Here is a 25,257-nt window from a genome sequence, read left to right as displayed (position 1 = left end):
CTCCTCACTATTACTGTTGTACTTGTATTCTGCTTGCTCTGGGATTTCCATATAATACACCTGTCCCTTGTATCCTCTCCTCACTATTACTGCCGTGCTTGTATTCTGCTTGCTCTGGGCATTCCATAAAATACACCTGTCCCTTGTATTCCCTCCTCACTATTACTGCTGTGCTTGTATTCTGCTTGCTCTGGGCCTTCCATATAACCCACCTGTCCCTTGTATTCTCTCCTCACTATTACTGCCGTGCTTGTATTCGGCTTGCTCTGGGCTTTCCATATAATACACCTGTCCCTTGTATCCCCTCCTCACTATTACTGCCGTGCTTGTATTCTGCTTGCTCTGGGCTTTCCATATAATACACCTGCCCCTTGTATCCCCTCCTCACTATTACTGCCGTGCTTGTATTCTGCTTGTTCTGGGATTTCCATATAATACACCTGTCCCTCGTATCCTCTCCTCACTATTACTGTTGTACTTGTATTCTGCTTGCTCTGGGATTTCCATATAATACACCTGTCCCTTGTATTCTCTCCTCACTATTACTGTTGGTCTTGTATTCTGCTTGCTCTGGGCTTTCCATATAATACACCTGTCACTCGTGTTCTCTCCTCACTATTATTGCCGTGCTTGTATTCTGCTTGCTCTGGGCTTTTTATATAATATACCTTTCCCTTGTATCCTCTCCTCACTATTACTGCCGTGCTTGTATTCTGCTTGCTCTGGGCTTTATATATAATATACCTGTCCCTTGTATCCTCTCCTCATTATTACTGCTGTGCTTGTATTCTGCTTGCTCTGGGCTTTATATATATATAATATACTTGTCCCTTGTATTCTCTCCTCACTATTACTGCCGTGCTTGTATTCTGCTTGCTCTGGGCTTTCCATAAAATAAACCTGTCCCTTGTATTCTCTCCTCACTATTACTGCCGTACTTGTATTCCGCTTGCTCTGGCTTTTCCATGGTCACGTTCGTAACAGACCTATTTGACTTATGTTACTAATACAACCTAGATGAAGCAGATCTATGACATTATACATTCTGGGCGTACTTACCGCAGGATGTCATAGCTGGCGAAGTCCCACTGGTACAGACCCAGCGCTGAACTACAGACGATGTATCTGCCATCAAAGTGCAGACGCGGCTGAAGAGTTATACTCCGGTCATCCGACACATACAGGGTCTTCAGACACTTGCAGTTTATCTCCCGGCCAATCGGCCAAATCTGCAACAAGGAAAAAAAAGCATCCAAGTAATAGTAGAATACATTATAAAGACCGTAGGGCACTGATCACATAGTGCACAGGACCAACGTCTGTCCTGGTGGGTGGGCATGGCTCTGTCAGAAGCCACCTGGTGTGGAGAGCCCCTGTGTGCTGCAGTGTATGAAGTGGCCCCAGAGCCCGGCTCTGCGCCATTATTACAACACACAATCATTTACTCCCGCCAATCACTATAGTCATTCCACATAAACCAGGAAAATCCTGCCTGGTGTCCCAATGTCTGTCAGGGGCACTCCACAGTCTTAGGTACTGTGGCATGTAAAAGTTTAGGCACCCTTGGGCAAAATTACTGTTTTTGTGAACAGTTAAGCAAGTTGAAGATGAAATGATCTCAAAGGGTAAGTTCACACAGGGCGTTTTTGCTGCTTTTTTTTACTGCAGCAAAACCTGATCTTCTTGGCAGGAAAGAAGCTGCGCCAAGAACTCATGTTTAGGTGCGTTTTTTGTTGCGTATTTGGTGCGTTTTTTTTTCTCTTTGTCCATGCTAATGTCCTTCAATTTTCAGCAGCAAAAACGCAGCAAATAATGATACCTGCGTTTTTGCAGCGTTTTTTCAACACCCATTCAAGTCAATGAGTGAAAAACACCAAAAAACGCAGCAAAAACGTTGAAAGAAGTGACATGCCCCATGTCCAAAAATCGCAGCAAAGTACAAAATACTGATGACACAAAAAAACACAATGTGTGTGCATGAGATTTCTGAAATCTCATAGGCTTTGCTGGTACTGTAAAAAGCAGCTGAAAATTAGCATAAAAAAAACACAGCAAAAACGCCCTGTGTGAACTTACTCTTTAAAGTATAAAGTTAAAGATGACACATTTCCTTTGTATTTTAGGCAAAAAAACACAAACATTGTAATTTTTTATATTGTAAAAATTACAGAAAGGAAAATTGGCAAATGCAAAAGTTTGGGTACCGTTGGGAGATTTGTGTGCTCGAACAATGGTCACCAAGGTTTAAGACCTTAACCCCTTCAGGACCAATGACGTATAGGCACGTCATAGGTCTTGTATCCCACTTTAATGTGGGCTCTGGTGGTGAGCCTGCATCTTTTAAGGTACATGACAGCTGATTTCATCATCTGTCACGTGCCCCTAACAGCCGCGGGTGGAATCGTGACCCACCTGCAGCTGTTAAAATGTTAAATGCCGCTGTCAATCTCTGACCATCACTAACTCCGCCCATTGGCGCCCCGTCCCGCGATTATGGGGCGCGGATGGGTTGGAATGACAAATCAGGGATATGCAGGACACACCCCGTGCTTGCATTGCTGATCTGCTATGTGGCCGGCGTTCATAGCAGATGATGATTTTTGCTACATATATCAGTGCTGAAGCCCCGCTATGTGAAAAGTACAAGTGATCTGATGATTTCAGCTTCAAGTCTCCTAAGGAGACTACTGAAGCAATTAAAAAGTAGATAAATATATATATATTTTTTTTTAATTAAAAAATAAAAATATAAAAGCAAAAATCATCCCCTTTTGCCCTATTCAAAATGAAAAAAAAAAAAACCCACATCCTTGATTTTTCTGTGTTTACAAATGCCGATCTAGCAAGATATAAAAAGTGCGCAGGTGCTGGGCCCCTCTGACCTTTCCCTGCGCCTGCGCACTGCAGTACTTTGTTCTGCCCTCAACAGGACAGACAAAGTACGCCTGCGCCGGAGCCGCAGCGTGAAGAGAAGAAGAAGACGTCATCGTAAGAAGATGGGAGGCCCCGGACTACGACGCCCATCAGAGCAGACCGCAGCGGACCGCCCCTGGGTGAGTATAATCTAACCTCTCTTTCTCATCTTTCAGGATACATCGGAGGCTTATCTACATCATTACAGAATGCTGTAGATAAGCCCCTGATGCCAGTGGGCTTAGCTCAACTTCCATTTTGGGGGTGACAGGTTCCCTTTAAATAAAAAAATAACCTATAGATCTTTGGTGCCTGCAAAATCGTACTGACCTGGAGAATCATAATGACAGGTAAGTTTTAGCATTTAGTGAACATGATAAAAAAAAAAAACAATTGTGGAACTGCACTTTTTGTGCAATTTCCCAGCACTTGGAATCTTTTCCCCCGTTTACCAGCACACTTTATTGTAAAATCAATGGCGTTGTTCAAAACCACAACATGTCCCACAAAAAGCAAGACCTCACATGACTATATTGAAGGAAACATTTTAAAAAGTTATGGCTCGGGGAAGAAGGGGAGCAAAAAACGGAAATGTAAAATGCCAAGGTTGTGAAGAGGTTAATTAGCCTGTGCGAGTTATGGCTTCTTCACTATCATTGTTAGGAAAGGCCAGGTGATGCAAATTTTCCAGCTTTATAAAAACCCAGCCTTCTCTAAGTGTGCCAAAACACAGCAGCCATGGGTTATTCGAACCAGCTGCCTAGCAGTCTGAAAATGGTGGAAGCCCACAAAGCAGGAGAAGGCTATAAGATAGAAAAGCGTTTTCAAGTTGCTCTTTGCTCAGTTCGAAATGTAATTAAGAAATGGCAGTTAACAGGAACAGTGGAGGTCAAGATAGGGTCTGGAAGACAAAGCTAAATTTCAGTGAGAGCTGCTTGTATGATTGCTACAGAGGCAAATCAGAAATAATAATAATCTATATTTTTATATAGCGCTAACATATTCCGCAGCGCTTTACAGTTTTGCACACATTATCATCACTGTCCCTGATGGGGCTCACAATCTAAATTCCCTATCAGTATGTCTTTGGAATGTGGGAGGAAACCGGAGTGCCCGGAGGAAACCCACGCAAACACGGAGAGAACATACAAACTCTTTGCAGATGTTGTCCTTAGTGGGGTTTGAACCCAGGACTCCAACGCTGCAAGGCTGCTGTGCTAACCACTGTGCCACCGTGAAGCCCTGTTTGACTGCAAAAGATCTTCAGAAAGATTTAGCAGACTCAGGAGTTGTGCTACATTGTTCTACTGTTCAGAGACACCGGCACAAATATGTCCTTCATGGAAGAGTCATCAGAAGAAAACTTCTCCTACGCCCTCACCATAAAATTCAGTCAGAAGTATGCAAAAGAACATCTATACAAGCCTGATTAATTTTGGAAACAAGTCCTGTGGACTGGTGAGGTTAAAGTGAACATATCAGCAGGATTGTGCTTATTAAACTACAAACAGTGCCAAGTCGGCGCTGTTATACAGATTAAATTGATACCTTGGTTGATTAAATCCATCTTGTGGTTGTTGTTTAACCTTTATTTGGAGTTTTAAATTAATTAGATACTCGTGCTTCGGTGTGGCCTGTGGGGGTCTTCATGTGGTGTTCTGATTATGTATTCATCTGAATGGGCTTATCACAGGTCACTGATCCCTCAATGATCCGCCCCCTATTTTACATACTGCATAGAATTATGGTTTAAAAAAGAAAAAAATTCACATTCATCAGGCAGGCGACTGCACTGTAGCATGAGGTGGATAATATGCCTTTTTTCATGTTATTTAGACAGGTATCATTTTACTCAGTATAAAAGGCGCTAACCTGACAGTGTCTGTAGTTTACTGAGCACAATCCTGCTGACAGGTTTGCTTTAAAATAGAACTCTTTGGTCATAATGATCAAAAGGTATGTGTGGAGAAAAATGGGCCCAGAACTTCAGGAAAAGAACATCTCACAACCATTAAGCATGGTGGTGGACCAATCATGCTTTGGGGTTGTGTTGCAGCCAATGGCACAGGGAACATTTCACAGGTAGAGGGAAGAATGGATTCAATTAAATTTCAACAAATTCTAGATGCAAACATAAGACCATCTGTAAAAAAGCTGAAGTTGAAAAGAGGATGGCTTCTACAAATGGATAATGATCCTAACCACAGATCAAAATCCACAATAGACTACCTCAAAAGGGGCAAGATGAAAGTTTTACAATGGCCCTCACAGTCCCCTCATCTGAATATCATTGAAAATCTGTGGCTAGACCTCAAAATAGCGGTGTATGCAAGACGACCCAGGAATCTCACAGAAATGGAAGAATTTTCAAAGGAAGAATGGATGAATATCCCTCAACCAAGAATTGAAAGACTCTTGGCAAAAAGTGTTTACAAGCAGGGCTGTGGAGTCGGAGTTGTGGAGTTGGAGTTAGTTTTGGTTGGAGTCGGAGTCGGTAGAAATGTACCGACTCCAGCTTTTAAAAAAATGTATTAATATTTCATAATTGAACTTTCATATGAATTTTAAAAATGTTACTCAAATATATATATATGTTCTATCAAACTATGAACAACAGTGATAGGCAGTTCTGCTGGAGATAGAGACATTTCTTACTTCTTGGGTGTCACTGTTCTCCACTGCCCTTATCTAATCTTATACTTGGTTATCCTCATGCTGCCCCAACCCCCCTAGTTACAATGTATGAAACTGAAAGTGAAAATGTGTTGCAAAATCTTAGTAGTAAAGCTCCTGCTCTAGACTAGATGTTTACTAGGTGTGCGTCTTCCAAGCATCTCACAGCTGCTACTCAGAAGAGGAAGACTCTAAGAAGTATTATCCTTTCAACAAACTTTGCATCAGTTAACTGTGAGTACATGAGGAATAACAGTATTACTGACCACTATATCAGTTGTACGACCTGGCATTAATTTTGTACAATTGTTTTTAGGAAAAACAATTGTCATTTGGATTGTGAATGCAGAATTAAAAACCTGAGAATGTCAAAGAAGCGTCACATTAAATCAGCTGTATTTGAACATTTCACCATCACTCAAGATGGAAAACATTATGTCTGTCAGTGTATGACAAATGATCCAGACGAAAACAAATGCTGTGAAGCCAAGATCAGTGCCTATTCAGGCAAAGATAAAAATGCTCCTACCAGAGCTTCTAATCTAAAGAGACATTTACAGCGCTTTCATCCAGAAGTACTGAAAGCAGTGGATGAGAAAGACTGCATCCAAACCAATGAACCAGTGCCCAGCTCTTCCAGCCAAACAAAGGAGCAAAGAACTTTGTAGCCATCAGTTGCAAGATATTTTGTCAGTGACAAACTTACTGTGACAATGACAGTAGATACATTTAAAAAACAGATCATAGAGCTTGTTATAAAGGATAGTGTTTCATTATTTTCACGACCAGCTTTTATGTGTCTGAATGGGGAAATGGCCCGCAAGCTTGGTGTTTCTCTGGAGAGAGAGAGAGTGTGAGTATTAGAAAATTAGTAATCGAAGAAGCTTTTAAACAAAAGGAAGAACTTAAAAAAAACTCTTAAGAGACGCTTCCTGTTTCTTAAATTGGAAGCCTGCACATGTCACAGAGTGAACTATTTTGCCATCAATGTCCGATTTGTTTGTGACAAAAAAGAGTTACCAAGACATTGGCAGTAAAAGACACCAAAGCTCATCCCACCAGTGAGTTTCTCCAGATCTTGGTGGAAAATGTTCTGCAAGACTATGAACTTAAAAAAGAGCAAGTTCTTTCTGTCGTAACTGACAATGCTTCAAATATGATAAGTACTATTAAGCTAATGAATGAGAGTAATGATGGTGACAAGCAGCTAGAAGAACATTCTGGGTCCACAGACACAGAAATGTTTGAAATAGAGGAACACAGTATTGTAACTGAGGAGCAAACCGAAGTTGCTTCAGATGAACAGCAACATATTTTAGATGATCTTGTTGAAACTGTGTCAATACGTTCTTTCATTCATCACATGCGCTGTGTTGTGCATACTCTACAGCTGGCTATAAGAGACAGTCTGCAAGAAGGACATGCTGCTGCGCTGATTGGCAAGGTGAGAAAACTGGCTACTGTTGCCAGAACCCCTAAAGTTGACTCAATTTTGAAGAGACGTGCTGGAAAAGGGGCAATTATTGATCAAGCCACACGATGGGGCAGTACTTACTTAATGATTCAGCGCTTGGTTGAACTGAAAACCTTTCTTGTAGACATGGCTAACCCTCAACTGACGCTAAATGAAAGTGGAATCAGGTGACTGAGCTGGAAAAATTGCTAGAGCACCCATTTACAATGACTAAAAAATTACAAGCAGAGGACTTAACTCCAGGTATTTTCTTAAAGGAGTAGAAGAACCTGATGTTTTGCCTGTCCCAAAGAGGAGGGTTAATTGCAAGTGGCATTGCTACATCAATGAAACGGAGAGAGGAGCTACTATTACAAAATAACATTCTTTTGGCAGCTGTTTATGTAGACCCAATGCATCGGATTCTTCTAAATGATCAACAGCTAACTAAAGGAAAAGAAGCTCTGTTTGAAATAGCAGTAAGGATTAAAGGGTTGCAGAACAGTCAGGAGGAACAAGAAGAATTTGGTCGTCCTGCCACATCTTCACCCTCATCAACTGATGAAGAATTTAATTTAGAAAAATATTTGGATCACAAGGACCGTGCAAAGAGTTCCCGCATAGAAGAAGAGTCATCCCCATCAAAGAACACAGCCAGTACATTTCAGCAGAATTTTTCATGTGCACCAAAAGAAATTGAGAAATTTGACCGTTCATCAAAAATGACAGTGCAACAAGCCATTCCTCTGTATCCTGACATTGTCAGAGATGTTGCCCGAGTGGTTACTGCTTTGCCACCAACCCAAGTTAGTGTAGAGAGGTTGTTCTCTGCTCTCAAAATAATTAGATCAGATTTGAGGGCATCCATGAAGGAGGATCGGACAGAGGCAATACTTTTTCTGAGGACAAATTTATAGATTTCTTCTTATTAACTGCATAACAGTGTTTATTGCATATTTACTTACAAGAGTTTATAAAAGTTATTTGCTATATTCTAATTGTATTCTAATAAATATAGTTTTTGCTCTCTAAGTGGTCTGATTACTTATATGATGGTGAGAAACTGAATAAGCATGATGTTAATATTTTACAACAGTAAATTTATTGTTACGAATTGGCCATTTATGAAGGAGTCGGAGTCGGAACCTGATAAAATCCAGGAGTCGGAGTCGCAACTGTGGCTTACCCACTCCACAGCCCTGTTTACAAGTAGGGTTGATCGAATAGCTTCAGATAAGAGCTTATCCGAATAGCTATAGCGCTTCCCGAATAGCTGTCTCGGGAAATCGGATACCTGGAGCGATCCTGATAATCAGCTATTTGTCGCCGCAGCACAGCTGCATGAGTCGTGGCTATTTCACTGTCACAACAAACAGGCTCCCCATGCATGCGTTGTGACTGTCACACAGCCGCGACACGTGCCGCTGAACAGCTGATTATCGGGAGCGCTCCAGGTATCCAGGTTACCAAGGCAGCTATTCGGAAAGCACTATAGCTATTCGGATATGCACTTATCCGAAGCAATTCGATCAACCCCATTTACAAACTGTGATACTTGCAAAAAGGTGGTGCTACTAGGCCCATTTTCCTTTTCGTAATTTTTAAAATGTAAAATGTGTCATTTATAACTTTAGGCCTTTTAGAGATCATTTCATCTTGAACTTGCTTAACTGTTCACTTAACTTTTACATGCCACTGTACATCTTGATCGTGTACGTGGTGGTGGTGGGTGTTCGCTCAATCCAAGCTCATTGTTTTATTCACAGTGATAGCAGAAAACAAATACAAAACAAAAGTCCAGCTTGTTTCCACAACATAGGTTCAGGTCTGATGTTGCCATAAAACATCCCTCACCTCTTTCCTACCCACCAACACACTGAGTCCTGGCTGTCTATTTATGTATCCAGTACCAGAGATATCGCGCGTTTCATACGTGTGGCATCAGTATTACAAGCATGGGCGCCTGAGAAAGGCCAGCACTGTTCGCGCTGTTCCCTGGCGCCGGGTGCTGAAGACAGCTCTCATCATTGTCCCCTGCTCTGCCTGCCATCAGTGGACAATGTTGAGAGTTGTATTAAATATAAAATGAAGACTAAAATTAAAAAAAAAAATCTCATTATACTTAACACATAATCTCCTGAAGTCACTGTCCCCTGTGCACAAACAAAAATAAAAAACAATATCCCTCACCAGTCCGAAGTTGAAAGAATCTAGAGTGTCCCACTTTGCAATTCTTCTGTGCCACATTTGCTCATCAGTATGATCAGTGGCCAGAGGCGACGGTTCTCACTGAAGAGCTGGGGAGAATAACTTGCTGCAGCTAGAGCAAATCTCACAGTGAACTGCAGTGACCTCAGTGAGATCACCGCTAGCACCATGAGAAAAAGTCTCATGGTGCATCGCTGAGCTTAGTGAGTTCACTGTGATAATTTCTCATAGTGAATGGCAGTGAACTCACTGAGCTCAGTGCTGCACCATGAGACTTTTTCTCATGGTGCAATGAGGTCACCGATGATCACTGATGCTGCGCTCGCAGCAACTCATACTCCGGTGGTTTTCAGCCTGAAGTGTCGCATCTTGGAACTGTCCAGGTTGAAAACCATTTATCGAAGACATGGATTACTTTTTATATTACTTTATATTTATTTATCTACCTCAATGAATGAAGCACTTTATCCTAGGAACTATATATCCTATATACTTCCTTTTTCACATCATTTATTATATGTTGCATGGATACTAGCTCTATACAGTTGTGCTCAAAAGTTTACATACCCCGGCAGAATTTTTGCTTTCTTGGCCTTTTTTCAGAGAATATGAATGATAACACCAAAACATTTTTTCCACTCATGGTTAGTGGTTGGGTGAAGCCATTTATTATCAAACTACTGTGTTTTCTCTTAGATCATAATGACAACCCAATTCATCCAAATGACCCTGATCAAAAGTTGACATACCCTGGTGATTTTGGCCTGACAACATGCACAGAAGTTGACACAATGGGTTTGAATGGCTACTAAAGGTAACATCCTCACCTGTGACCTGTTTGCTTGTAATCAGTGTGCATAAAAACTGAGTGAGTTTCTGGGATCCAGACAGACTCTTGCATCTTTCATCCAGCCACTGACGTCTCTGGATTGTGAGTCATGAGGAAAGCAAAAGAATTGTCAACGGATCTAAGGGAAAAGGTAGTTGAACTGTATAAAACGGGAAAGGGATACAAAAAGATATCTAAGGAATTGATAATACCAATCAGCAGTGTTCAAACTGTGATTAACAAATGGAAAATCAGGGGCTCTGTAAAAACAAAACCACGGTCAGGTAGAGCAGTAAAAATGTCCACAACTTTTAGGAAAATTGTTTGGGATGCATAGAAAAACCCACAAACAACATCAGCTGAAATACAGGTGTCACTATTCGGCTGACGAGTGACCTGGGACCAGCGTTACCTTTCCTGGCCCTAACATTAGGGGGCGCTCTAGCTTGTCCTGTTCCCCGGGATACTTCAGATGGTGAAGATGCAGGGGCATCTGCCCTTGCCTTATCTCTTACAACAGCCCTACATCTGTCCCCTTCCCCTAACCAGGGAAGAGAGGTGCTACTGTGTGCCGCAGTACACCATCTCGACAGACAGGGTGACGAGGACAAGGGTAAACTGAAAACTCCACACACACAAAATATACACTCACATATAACAGAGGTATTCACCAAGGTATGAAGGGAGGGGGAAGAAAGTAAAACAGGCAAGGATAGGGGATTTCCAAGTGTACAAAGCAGCCAACAGTCGCTAAAGCTCCTCCACAACACCAACTTCTCCCACTCAAAGATCACGCATCAAATTGCTAACACTGACTATGACTCGGTAATCGAGCCCAGATTTTATAGGGGAAAGGAGTGGCTAACCCAGCACAGCTGAATGCAGGGTCTTCCGATATGGCCGATTAATCCCTGTTCTGCTGGAACACGTTTAATACACTGGAGAAGAGCTTCTTCTCAGCGTAGTACGAGCGACCTGACGCTGCGGTCTTCTGGCTCCGCTCCGTTGCGGTAACCCCGTGACAGTATTTCCTCTACTACGAGGGACCTCCGAACCTCAGGCCCGGGTTTATCCGGGTGTGCAACATGAAAAGCCCGAACCAATCTGGCTGCATGGACGTCAGAGGTCAGTACCCACATCCTCTCCTCAGGACCATACCCCTTCCAATGTACAATGTATTATAGTGACTGACGAACAAGACGAGAGTCTTGGACCTTTGCTATCTGGAACTCCAGATTACCATCAATGATGACAGGAGAAGATGGTAGAGGCGAAGGTACTGCAGATACCAAATACTTTTTTAGAAGTAAACGGTAAAAAATATTATGGATTCTAAAGGTAGGTGGTAGAGTAAGGCGGAACGCTACCGGATTGACAATGGCCAAGATCCTATAAGGACCGATAAACCTGGGACCCAGTTTCCAAGACGGAACCTTCAGCTTAATGTTCCTCGAGGACAGCCATACCAAGTCACCAACACACAGGTCCGGACCCACCACACATCTCCGAACTACCACATTCTTATATTTAGAACCCATCTTTCTCAAATTATTAGTCACCCCCTGCCATATGGTAGAGATGGAAGATGAAAACCGTTCTGCCTCCGGTAATCCGGAAGGGCGATTACCATTGAAAGAACTAAATTGCGGATGGAACCCATATGCCTCGTAAAACGGGGACATACCGGATAATTCCGGACAATTATTATTTACAGCGAATTCAGCCAATGGTAAGTAGGTAACCCAGTACTCCTGATTCACAGACACAAAACATCTGAGATATGTCTCTAAATTCTGATTAACCTGTTCAGTCTAGCCGCTAAGACTGCGGGTGAAAGAAAAAGACAAATGGATCCCCAGATGGTTGCAAAATGCTCTCCAAAAATTGGAGATAACACCCCCCGATCACAAACAAAATCGGTAGGAATCCCATGCAGTCTAATAATTTCCCTGACAAAAATCTGCACTAGTGATTTGGCATTAGGCAAAGCAGGTAAAGCAATAAAATGACATATTTTGCTGAATCTGTCAACCACCACCAAGATCACAGTATTCGCTGTAGACACAGGTAGGTCCGTAATAAAATCGACCGATATGTGAGTCCAAGATCTGCTAGGAATCTCCAGTGGTTGGAGAGCCCCTGACGAACGAGTATGTGAGGTCTCACAACGGGCACAGATATTGCAGGTGGCCACATACTCCCGAACATTATTATGAGCACCTAGCAACCAAAAACACTGAGTAAATAAATCCGAGGTGGCCTTATTCCCAGGATGTCTAGCCAAGAGCATGTCATGATGTTCACTGAGGACCCTAAGACGGAGATTGACAGGAACGAATAGTTTACCAGGTGGACAGGTAGCAGGGGTGTCCCCCTTAGCGTCAACAACCTCTCTTTCAAGACTGGAACATATAGATGCCATCATTACCCCCTTTTGGAGAATAGGAACCGGTTTGCACTTATCTCCTCTCCCAAGGAAGCAACGGGACAAGGCATCTGCCTTAACATTTTTGCTTTCTGGCCTAAAAGTAACAAAAAAGTTAAACCTGGTAAAAAATAATGCCCATCTTGCCTGTCGTGGTGTAAGATATTTCGGCGATTCTAAGTATACCAGATTCTTATGATCTGTGATAACCATCACTGGGTGAACCGCTCCCTCCAAGAAATGACGCCATTCCTCAACTGCCCATTTGATAGCTAAGAGTTCCCTATTACCAATATCGTAACTTCTCTCAGCTGGCGACAGCTTCTTGGACAAATAAGCACACAGTCGCCATTTACCAGGAGACACGCCTTGCAATAGTACAGCCCCCACTCCCACCTCAGACGCATCGACCTCCACAATGAAAGGCTGAGAGACGTCAGGCTGGACAAGAATCGGCACAGAAGCAAAAAGCCTTTTCAGTGAGTCAAAAGCCTCCCTGGCAGAACTGGACCACTTGGAGAAGTCCATCCCCTTCTTGGTTATATCTGTGAGAGGCTTGGCTACTACCGAAAAGTTCTTTATGAACTTACGGTAGTAGATGGCGAAACCCAGGAATCTTTGTAATGCCTTCAAATCTTCTGGACGATCCCACTCCAATACCGCCTGGACTTTCGCTGGATCTATGCGAAAACCGGTGGCAGACAATACATAACCAAGGAAAGGGATCTCCTCAACCAAGAACATATATTTCTCGGGTTTGACATACAATTTATTGTCACGAAGTATATGTAAAATATGCCTACCATGTCCCTGGTGTGTCTCCAAGTCAGGTGAATAGATGAGAATATCGTCCAGATAGATAACCACAAACCTGGCTATCATGTGACTAAAGATGTCGTTAATTAAGTGCTTAAAGACGGCGGGCGCGTTAGTCAACCCAAAAGTCATCACCAGGTTCTCATAGTGCCCTTCAGGCGTATTGAACGCAGTCTTCCACTCATCCCCTTCCTTAATGCGGATGAGGTTATACGCCCCGTGAGGTCCATTTTAGAGAACCATTTTGCCCCAACAATCTGATTAAAGAGGTCAGAGATCAGGGGAAGCGGATACGGATCATGGACAGTGATTGCATTGAGTTCCCGGAAATCCAGGCAGGGACGTAATCCACCCATCTTTTGACAAAAAAGAATCACGCAGCAATGGGTGATGACGACAATCTGATATGACCCTAAACCAGACTTTTTGAAATATAGTCCTTCATGGACTGCCTCTTTGGACCTGAGATGTTATAGAGTTTGCTCTTGGGCAGCTTGGCACCAGGAACCAGATTGATGGTGCAATCATAAGGATGATGGGGAAGAAGTTCTTGCCTCCCCAGCTCAGACAACACATCCCCAAATTCTGACAGGTAATTGGGCACGGACTGGGTATCCATCCACCCTAACCACTTGAGTACCCAAGCAGTGTCCTTGACAGTAAGTACTCCACTTAGCCACCTCCTGTCTGCCAATCAATCACCAGATTGTGAAGAGCAAGCCAAGGAAGTCCCAGTACCACAGGTGAGGGCAAGTCCTCAAGCACATAACAGTTTATCATCTCAGCGTGTATGGCCCCCACCTGTAACAAATTAAACCCCACCCCACTATTCAGGAAGGCATAAAACGTCCACCTTATTTCCACCCACAAGTAATGTAGCAGGTAAAAAAATGAGTCTTACCCACCGAGGTTACAAGTACACCCGAGTTGCAAACCTCCCCGCAACCCGGGCCCACTAGTTTTCCAGCGGTTGTTTATATTGAAGTCGGGGAGGACAAGTGCTCACAAAATGAACCTTTTTGCCACAACAGAAACAAACACCTCCCCTATGCCGGACAACCGTCAATTGGCCAGGTTGAGATGCCACACCCACCTGCATGGGTTCCACAGTTGGCTCAGTACAGACCACTCTCAACCCTGGACCTCCCGCCCCTAGGAGGTGACTCCTTATGTCAGTGGTGAAGACAGCAATCAACCCGGATCGCCAGAGACATGGCTGCCTCAAGGGAGTCAGGAGTCTCATAGAGAACTAAAGCATTTCTTACACTCCCTGAGAGACCCTCACAGAACTGACTACAAAGAGTTGGATCATTCCACCTAGTGTCTGTGGCCCACCTCCGAAACTCAGAGCAATATTCCTCCACCAGTCGGTCTCCTTGCTCGAGTTGGCGTAGAGAGGACTCAGACAGGGTGACGCGATTGGGGTCATCATACACCAGGCCCAGAGCCTGAAAAAATCCTTCTACGGTCAAAAGTGATTTTGAGTCAGCAGGGAGAGAAAAAGCCGATGCTTGAGGGTCCCCCTGGAGGAGTGAGATTACAATCAGCACCCGTTGCTCCTCTGTACCTGAGGATACTGGACACAACCTGAAATAAAGTTTGCAGGCCTCATGGAACATCACAAACTTGTCACGCCACCCAGAGAACCTGTCTGGTAACGCGACCATAGGCTCCACAAAGGTTTGCCTGGAGAGCGAGATCCCCACACCAGATGTAGTAGGGTGCTGATAAACCACCGTGAGCAAATCCGCCACCTCCAGACTGAGCTGCTGCAACTGCCCTGTCAGAGCTGCGATAGGATCCATCATGAATCAGAAAGATTTATTGTGGTCAGTGTTAGGCTAAGTGCACACGTTGCAGAATTGCCGCGGAAATTTCAGCGGCAATTCTGCAACTCCTGCCGCGGGTATATAGCATGCAGAATTGGCATGCATATTCCCGCTAAAAACTAGCGTTTTGCAAGCATAATTAGCTTGCAGAATGCTAGCGTTTTCCAAGCGATCTGTAGCATCGCTTGGAAAACTGATTGACAGGTTGGTCACACTTGTCAAAACATAGTGCTTGACAAGTGTGACCAACTTTTTACTATTGATGCAGCCTATGCAGCATCAATAGTAAAAGATAGAATGTTAAAAATAAAAAAAATGGTTATTCTCACCTTCCGCAGACAGCCGATCTCCTCAGCGGCTTCCGTTCCTATAGATGCTGTGTGTAGGACCTTCGATGACGTCGCGGTCACGTGACCGCGACGTCATCGCGGTCGTGTGACCGCGACGTCATCGTAGGTCCTTCACACACAGCATCCCTGGGAACGGAAGCGGCCGCGTGCACCGCTGAGAGGCGGGAAGACTCCGGGGGCCATCAAAGGTGAGTATATCACGATTTTTTATTTTAATTCTTTTTTTTTTTTAACAATTATATGGTGCCCAGTCCGTGGAGGAGAGTCTCCTCTCCTCCACCCTGGGTACCAACCGCACATGATCTGCTTACTTCCCGCATGGTGGGCATAGCCCCATGCGGGAAGTAAGCAGATCAATGCATTCCTAGGTGTGCGGAATCCCAGCAATTCCGCAAATTTAATGAACATGCTGCATTTTTTTCTGGAATGCGATTCCGTTTAGGAAAACAACGCGGCATGTGCACAAAAAATGAGGAGTGCATTCTATTAAATAGGATGCTTAATGTGAGCGTTTTTTTCGCGGTTTTATAGCGTTTTTATAGCGAAAAAACGTGAAAAAAACGTGAAAAATCTGCTACATGTGCACACAGCCTTAATGTGACGATTCGGCTGACGAGTGACCTGGGACCAGGGGCACCTTTCCTGGCCCTAACACTAGGGGGCGCCCTAGCTCACCCTGTTCCCCAGCATACTTCAGATGGTGAAGATGCAGGGGCCTGCACCCTTGCCTTATCTCCTACAATAGCCCTACGTCTGTTCCCTTCCCCTACCCGGGGAAGAGAGGCGCTAGTGCGTACCGCAGAACACCAACCAGACAAAAAGGGTTATGAGGACAAGGGTAAACTGAAAACTACACACACACAAAATATACACTCACATATATCAGAGGTATTCACCAGGGTGAGTAGGGAGGCGGAAGAAAGTAAAACAGGGAAAGATAGGGGATTTCCAAGCGTACAAACCAGCCAACAGTCGCTAATAAACTCCTCGAGCACTCCTTCACAACACCAACTTCTCCCGCTCCAAGAGCAAATTGCTAACACTGACGATGACTCGGTAATCAAGCCCAGGTTTTATAGGAAAAAGGAGTGGCTAACCGAGCACAGCTGAATGCAGGAATTTTCAATATGGCCGATTAATCCCTGTTCTGCTGGAAGAAATAAACACGCTTAAAGGGAACCTATCACCCCGTTTTTTAAAGATTAGATAAAAATAGTGTGAAATAGGGGCAGAGCTGGTCTTTACATTAGTGCCTTTTTGGTGCCTTTACACCCCCGTTAGGCTGCCGAAATACCTTTGTGAAGTGGCCGTTTTGTCCTGTCACTCGAGTTGGTCAGGTCGGATGGGCGTGGTCACAGCGCTGTTTCTCCCCCAGATCAGGCTCATCATTACGTTGGTGGCGTAGTGGTGTGCGCATGTCCAAAGAGAAGATCCACTGCCCAGGAGATTCAAAACAGCGCGGTCTACGCTATTCGCCGTTTACCGGTGGGCGCGGCCATCTTTCCTGTGGCTGCGCGTGCGCAGATGGAGCGCTCTGCTGCCCGGGGCTTCAGGAAAATGGCCGCTGCGATCTCCATCTGCGCACGCGCGGAATCCCGCGGCCATTTTCCTGAAGCCCCGGGCAGCAGAGCGCTCCATCTGCGCACGCGCGGCCACAGGTTCCCTTTAATACACTGGAGAAGTGCTTCTTCTCAGCGTAGTAGGAGCGACCAAACACTGCGGTCTTCTGGCTCCGCTAAGTTGCAGTAACCCCGTGACAACAGGACTCTCTGAAAACTAGCAGTGTGGCCGTTTCAAGATGCACAATAAGAAGACACTTGAACAAAAATGGGCTGCATGGTCAAGTCACCAGAAGAAAGCCATTACTGTGCAAATGCCACAAAGTATCTTGCCTACAGTATGCAAAACAGCACAGAGACAAGCCTCAAAAGTTCTGGAACAAGGTAATTTACAGTGATGAGACCAAAATTGAACTTTTTGGCCATAACCATAAACATTACATTTGGAGAGAGGTCAACAAGACCTATGATGAAAGGGACACCATTCCTACTGTAAAACATGGAGGTGGATCGCTGATGTGTTGGGGATGTGTGAGCTACAAAGGCACAGGAAACTTGGTCAACGTTGAAGGAAAGATAAATGCAGAACATTATCAGCAAATACTGGAGGTAAATTTGCACTCATCAGCTCGGAAGCTGCGCATGGGACGTAGTTGGACGTTCCAATATGACAACGATCCAAAACACAAGGCCAAGTTGACCTGTCATTGGCTACAGCAGAACAGAGTGAAGGTTCTGGAGTGGCCATCTCAGTCTCCTGACCTTAATATCATTGAGCCACTCTGGGGAGATCTCAAGCACGCAGTTCATGCTAGACAGCCCAGGAATTTACAGTAACTGGAGGCTTTTTGCCAAGAAGAGTGGGCAGCTTTACCACCTGAGAAAATAAACCTCATCCACAACTACCACAAAAGACTTCAAGCTGTCACTGATGTTAGAGGGGGCAATACACAGTATTAAGAAATGGCGTATGTGAACTTTTGATCAGGATCATTTGGATGTTTTGGGTTGTCATTATGATTTAAAAAGAGAATACACAGTAGTCTGACAACAAATGACTAACCATGAGTGGAGAAAAAGTTTCGGTGTTATCATTCATATTCTCTGAAAAAAAGTCAAGAAAGCAAAAATTCTGCCGGGATATGTAAACAACCAACACTATACTCCCCCCTCACTACGTCACAGTGGGGACACGAATGTGGACGGGGCTCCCATGAGTGTACTGTCCCAGACTGGTATAAAAGAAGCACTGGTTTCAATAGTTGGGTGTCACCAGTGAGGGCTCACCGGCGAGGCCCCAGGAGCGGGGGGCTCACCGGCGAGGCCCCATGAGCGGGGGGGCTCACCATCGAGGCCTCAGATGTTCCTGTAGTTCAGCACAGAAGGAAGAAATGCAAGACAGATATATCCCAGAGGGTCACTGACCTCCGCCATCAGGAGGAGGGTCTCTGGAGCTTATTACCTTGATCTCATACTTGTCAGCGCTCAGCAGGATGTAATCTCCGGGACTGTGCATTAGTGACTTCACCACACATTTCTGTAGGACGACCTGTGACGACAGGAGGTCACACATGTATATATCGGACTCCTGACATGGAACTCTGACTCTTAGCATCTGCAGCACTTACCTTCGTTACCCACTCAGTGTGGCCGGTAAGCGTATTCAAGCACGTTCCTGAGGACAAGGCCCAGATTTTCACAGTGTTGTCTGCTGAGCCACTGACCAAGAGATCCAGCTCATCGCTATAGTCCACACTAAAGACTGAAAAGCAGAAGAGCTGACAGCACGGCAGACAGGGCGAGGGCGGTCTGCTGACAGCACGGCAGGTAGGGCGAAGGTGGTCCGCTGACAGCACGGCAGGTAGGGCGAGGGTGGTCCGCTGACAGCACGACAGGTAGGGCGAGGGTGGTTTGCTGACAGCTCGGCAGGCAGGGCGAGGGCGGTCTGCTGACAGCACTGCAGGCAGGGCGAGGGCGGTCTGCTGACAGCACGGCAGGCAGGGCGAGGGCGGTCTGCTGACAGCTCGGCAGGCAGGGCGAGAGCAGTCTGCTGACAGCACGGCAGGCAGGGCGAGGGCGGTCTGCTGACAGCACGGCAGGCAGGGCGAGGGCGGTCTGCTGACAGCACGGCAGGCAGGGCGAGGGCGGTCTGCTGACAGCACGGCAGGCAGGGCGAGGGCGGTCTGCTGACAGAACGGCAGGCAGGGCGAGGGCGGTCTGCTGACAGCTCGGCAGGCAGGGCGAGGGCGGTCTGCTGACAGCACTGCAGGCAGCGCGAGGGTGGTCTGCTGACAGCACGGCAGGCAGGGCGAGGGCGGTCTGCTGACAGCTCGGCAGGCAGGGCGAGAGCGGTCTGCTGACAGCACGGCAGGCAGGGCGGTCTGCTGACAGCACGGCAGGCAGGGCGAGGGCGGTCTGCTGACAGCACGGCAGGCAGGACGAGGGCGGTCAGCTGACAGCACGGCAGGTAGGGCGAGGGTGGTCTGCTCACAGCACGGCAGGCAGGGCGAGGGCGGTCTGCTGACAGCATGGCAGGCAGGACGAGGGCGGTCTGCTGACAGCACGGCAGGCAGGACGAGGGCGGCCGGCTGACAGCACTGCAGGCAGGGCGAGGGCGGTGTGCTGACAGCATGGTGAGAGTGGTGTACTGACAGCACGGTGGCAGGACGAGAAAGGTGTACTGACATCACGGCAGACAGGGCAATGGCGGTCTACTGACAGCAAGGCGTAAGATGGCATAAAAAACAGGGACTGGCAGAAATGAGGGCACGTTATGGTGCCTGTAGCTTGCCCCAGCAAACGGTGCATGAGGACAGAAGGGGAAAACAAGAAATAAGGTTGGCACGCCACATTACATGGCTTCTCTGTGGCTTACCTGCTCCAGTGTGGCCCCGGAAGTGCTGTGTTCGGGCCCCTGAGCTCCAGTCCCAGCAGGCCACAGTGTTATCAAATGAGCCGGTTACCAGCTTCAGTTCATCAAATGTCACGGCAGCGCAGGTGTGAGTCTGGATGCCGTAGATGCACTGACCGGTGCTCACATCCCACAGCTTTGCGGATAAGTCGTCAGAGCCTGCATGACAAGGAAACATGGCTCAGCCAGCGTCACAGCCCCCGGCAGAGCGGGCATATAAAAACTGTAGAACAAGGAAGAATGTACGCCACTTCCCCACTGTGGCATGAGAGGTCACCGAGATGGATGGGCCGTGGCTGGATCACCACCGGGCTCAGACAAAACCGCACTTTTACTTTCTTATGAGAGTGACCATCTCCGATCTCAGGAATGTAATGACCTCACTTCCCTGAATACACATTTTACCCAGGAACTCTGAATTTTTAAAATGAATGATCAGTCGTGATGGAGAACGAAGTGGATTGCCCTGACAAGATCTGTGATAAAAGTTGCTTCGGGGGAAACGCGCGTTGGGTTCTTCCACGTCCCCCGCAGGTTGGTCTATCTATGTAACTTTTTTTCCCTCTGTACTTTGCTTTTCGCAATCTGCATTCACTCCTACTCCAGGGCAGCAGTGTCTTTGAATGTGATTGTGGCATTTACATATGAACTACTCTGCATTACTTTACATATGAACTACTCCACATTGCACTATGGCACTTTATTGTAAACCATATATACCACAGATGTCTTTGCAATTCTATTGTATTTTGAGGTTTTTTTATTTGATTTATTGATTGCAGTAATGTATCACTTATGATTATGTCACTGAGACTATATACTCTTTCACATAACTCTAATCATATGGAGTACTATATCCAATTTGTTCACATTCCCTATATGTAAATATGTAAATTATTATCATATATATTAATGCTGAATTGCTCAGTTTCCCAGATACCGTTGTGGCCAAAAGTACTGACACCCCTGCAATTATGTCAGATAATACTCAGTTTCTTCCTGAAAATGATTGCAATCACAAATTCTTTGGTATTATTATCTTCATTTAATTTGTCTTAAATGAAAAAACACAAAAGAGAATGTAGCAAAAAATTGATCATTTCACACAAAACTCCAAAAATGGGCCAGACAAAAGTATTGGCACCCTCAGCCTAATACTTGGTTGCACAACCTTTAGCCAAAATAACTGCGACCAACCGCTTCCGGTAACCATCAATTAGTTTCTTACAATGCTCTGCTGGAATTTTAGACCATTCTTCTTTGGCAAACTGCTCCAGGTCCCTGATATTTGAAGGGTGCCTTCTCCAAACTGCCATTTTTAGATCTCTCCACGTGTTCTATGGGATTCAGGTCTGGACTCATTGCTGGCCACCTTAGAAGTCTCCAGTGCTTTCTCTCAAACCATTTTCTAGTGCTTTTTGAAGTGTTTTGGGTCATTGTCCTGCTGGAAGACCCATGACCTCTGAGGGAGACCCAGCTTTCTCACACTGGGCCCTACATTATGCTGCAAAATTTGTTGGTAGTCTTCAGACTTCATAATGCCATGCACACGTTCAACCAGTCCAGTGCCAGAGGCAGCAAAGCAACCCCAAAACATCAGGGAAACCTCCGCCATGTTTGACTGTAGGGACCGTGTTCTTTTCTTTGAATGCCTCTTTTTTTCTCCTGTAAACTCTATGTTGATGCCTTTGCCCAAAAAGCTCTACTTTTGTCTCATCTGACCAGAGAACATTCTTCCAAAACGTTTTAGGCTTTTTCAGGTAAGTTTTGGCAAACTCTAGCCTGGCTTTTTTATGTCTCGGGGTAAGAAGTGGGGTCTTCCTGGGTCTCCTACCATACAGTCCTTTTCATTCAGACGCCGATGGATAGTATGGGTTGACACTGTCGTACCCTCGGACTGCAGGGCAGCTTGAACTTGTTTGGATGTTAGTCGAGGTTCTTTATCCAACATATGCACAATCTTGCTTTGAAATCTGTTGACAATTTTTCTTTTCCGTCCACATCTAGGGAGGTTAGCCACAGTGCCATGGGCTTTAAACTTCTTGATGACACTGCGCACGGTAGACACAGGAACATTCAGGTCTTTGGAGATGGACTTGTAGCCTTGAGATTGCTAATGCTTCCTCACAATTTGGTTTCTCAAGTCCTCAGACAGTTCTTTGGTCTCCTTTCTTTTCTCCATGCTCAATGTGGTACACACAAGGACACAGGACAGAGGTTGAGTCAACTTTAATCCATGTCAACTGGCTGCAAGTGTGATTTAGTTATTGCCAACACCTGTTAGGTGCCACAGGTAAGTTACAGGTGCTTTTATTTACGCAAATTAGAGAAGCATCACATGATTTTTCGAACAGTGCTAATACTTTTGTCCACCCCCTTTTTTATGTTTGGTGTGGAATTATATCCAATTTGGCTTTAGGACAATTCTTTTTGTGTTTTTTTTCATTTAAGACAAATTAAATGAAGATAATAATACCAAAGAATTTGTGTTTGCAATCATTTTCAGGAAGAAACTGAGTATTATCTGACAGAATTGCAGGGGTGTCAATACTTTTGGCCACAACTGTAGACCTATTTATTTATTGCTCATTACCTGTTTCCTGCATGGACGTGGCACTAAGGTGTGGTATCCTGTTTTTATATTGTTTTTGTCTTTATTGCATATATTTATATTACTTATAATAAAATTTAGAATATTTTTACCCAGCTCAGTTGTCCATTTTCCTTCGGTTTTCCCTTAAAGGGAACCTGTCACCCCCCAGGCGTTTGTAACTAAAAGAGCCACCTTGTGCCTCAATAATGCTGCATTCTGACAAGGCGGCTCTTTTAGTTGGGGTCCCTGACACTGCTGCCATAATCGTTTTTGAAATTTGTCCCTCATACCTCAAAATCGCCACGGGGGCAGGTCTTTCCCCCCTAACACAGACGCACCCCAGTCGTCACTCATGGCCTCTGCGCGCCGGGCGCCGCCTCCTCTTCCTTCATTATCGTCCCCGCCGCCTGAGGCGGGCCCAGAGGTTGTGACGGCTGTGAGGCGTCTGGATTAGGGGGGAAAGACCTGCCCCCGTGGCGATTTTGAGGTATGAGGGACAAATTTAAAAAACGATTATTGCAGCAGTGCCAGGAACCCGAACTAAAAGAGCCACCTTGTCAGAATGCAGCATTAGTGCAGCACAAGGTGGCTCTTTTAGTTACAAACGCCTGGGGGGGGTGACAGGTTCCCTTTAAGCTCGTATGGTAGAGCTTGTTTACTGTATGCCGTCTTTTTGGTTTATTCTATTCTATTTACTACAGCGATGTGCATATATGCGGGTACCGTTGTCCTTACTATAATGATGTGCATAAATTCGTATACTGTTGTACATACTACAGTGATTTGTATATACATGGGAATGATATGATCCTAGTCACTGATTACTGTCCATGTGGCGGAGTAGCCTGGCCCCCTGTCTATCAGTGCCTTTTATCCCCATAAGCCACCACCCACCTGTACATAGGAGGCCATCCTTATAGTAAAGTGCATACACTCTGGCGCTGTGGCCGATGAGGGAAGCGGTCTGGAAGGCTTGGTGGTCGCGCAGCTGCTTCATCCGTAGCACGGCCTTTAGGTAGACCTTCTTCCAGTGCAGAGTGTCCTGCACAGAGTCGTCGCTCTGCCAGCCCAGGCTGCGGCACGCCCCCTGCCACACCTCAGTGCAGGCGCTGATCACCTTGTTCCACTGCTTGGACACCAGGCAGCAGGTGAGGAGCGTCTGTGGGTCCAGCCATTTCAGCAGGTAGAAGCTGAGCTCCAGTGGAAGCAGCTTCAGGAAGTCTCGCTTCAGCAGAGTCTCCAGGTTATTGGACAGGTGACGCAGCTGCACGGCTCCGCTCAGGCCGATCAGGTGATCCAAGGTCTCATTTTTCTGCAGGTCTGTGAGTGCGAAGAAAGATGCCGAAAGGTTCTCAAGCCATGACTCAAAATCTTTCTTCTCCATAAGGTTACAGAAGCTGGAGGAGAAAACAAAGCACATGCTAGAGGGTGGCCGTGACAATACCGCCCCCTGCTGGTTCCCAACCCACAGGGGCATCGCACAGTGAGAGGAACATGAGGAAACATGCCAGCGTCTGGGCAAATGTCCTCACCCCAAGAAGAAAAGACACCATTTACAGTGCAGGACAAAGAGCGAACATTCTCCGCAGCGCACACTATCCCCACCGTGTCCGCAGCTCCGGGGTCAGTATTAGGGCGCAGTCAGCTGTAGGGATCGGAGCGCAGTGCACGGACCAGAGCGGGACAGCAGCGTAACAATCCATGAGCTGTACGCACGGCACCTCGGGGGCGGGGCTCCTACACTGGCACAGACCCCCAGCTGTGGGCAGCACAGGCTCTCCCCTTCTGGAGGTGCAATGCTTGCTCCGGCTCACTGACAGCAAGCAGAGATCTGATCAGCCATGAGGAATCCATACAATAAACTGCCTGAAAGAACAACCAATCACATTCTAATGTGAAAATGAAAGCTGCGCTCTGATTGGCTGCTACCGGAGAGGCAGAGGTTTATATTCAGCACAGGGAAAGCTTTATTAATAAGAGACACCGACATTACTGATAGGGGGATGGGCAGATGAGAGCTGTGCACCGGGGGGGGGGGGGGGCAGCTGCCAGAGATTCTATGGATGGGGAACATTTTCCGACACCTGGGGGAGGGACGGAGGGGCAACCTCCAAGGATCCGCAGGGGCGGAGAGCACAGAGCAGGACCAGCAGTGTCCAGGGAACCTGTGGGGAGGGCGCAGCGACTGAAATTCGGGAAGAGATGGCAATTTGAGGGCCAGGAAAGGGGGGAGGTAGGGCAAGCACACCGGGGGGCCCCTGGAGACAGCATTACATCCGGCGGTGACGTCACTGCTGCGCCGTTATACCGCTCGGTGCAGCGCTCCGGTATCTACCTCACAACCCGCGGGCTCCTCTTCTCACAGCCGCCATACTGCCGGGGGCGTGTCCTCACACCGCGCCCCGCCTCCTCAGCGCATCAGCCGCGATGAGCGACACAACACCAGAGCGCCCCAGCAGAAGGCAGCACGATCGGTGATCAGCAGGCGATGCCTGGCGGGAGTCCCGCGAGAGCGCCCAGCGCCGCCATCTTTGTTACAGGCGCAAAAGGGAAACTGACAGGAAATGGAAATTACAGCAGCCGCAAAGTGAGACCCCCACAGGCTCCGGTTGTGGCTAAATCCAAGTCGGCTAAAGGACCTGGTCCCTCTGCCGACTGGGAAATAGCCCACTCTGTGTGAGAAAGCTAAATCCCAGTC

At 46.2% G+C, this 25,257-nt stretch overlaps 1 protein-coding gene across 3 annotated transcripts in view; it reads right to left on the bottom strand.

Moving 5' to 3' along the window:
• Window positions 1-25,031, bottom strand: part of FBXW2 (F-box and WD repeat domain containing 2) — a 29,502-nt gene extending 4,471 nt beyond the window's left edge. The window contains exons 1-6 of one of the 3 annotated variants that reach the window (XM_077284887.1): window positions 24,895-25,031; window positions 23,454-23,956; window positions 19,931-20,125; window positions 18,684-18,817; window positions 18,518-18,604; window positions 1,060-1,229 (exon numbers count right to left, since the gene is read on the bottom strand). In XM_077284887.1, coding sequence (XP_077141002.1) covers window positions 1,060-1,229; window positions 18,518-18,604; window positions 18,684-18,817; window positions 19,931-20,125; window positions 23,454-23,943 — 1,076 coding nt within the window. In that variant the 5' untranslated portion in view covers window positions 23,944-23,956; window positions 24,895-25,031. Of the gene's footprint in view, window positions 1-1,059; window positions 1,230-18,517; window positions 18,605-18,683; window positions 18,818-19,930; window positions 20,126-23,453; window positions 23,957-24,091; window positions 24,480-24,894 lie in introns of those variants that run through there. The other 2 variants (XM_077284888.1, XM_077284886.1) reach the window with 2 other exon arrangements.
• Between the last annotated feature and the right edge of the window lie 226 nt (window positions 25,032-25,257).

Source organism: Ranitomeya variabilis, chromosome 2 (assembly GCF_051348905.1).
Source record: "Ranitomeya variabilis isolate aRanVar5 chromosome 2, aRanVar5.hap1, whole genome shotgun sequence".
Taxonomy (NCBI): Eukaryota; Metazoa; Chordata; class Amphibia; order Anura; family Dendrobatidae; genus Ranitomeya; species Ranitomeya variabilis.
The sequence above is the reverse complement of the archived record's forward strand: the minus strand, read 5'-3'. Positions and strand labels throughout refer to the sequence as shown.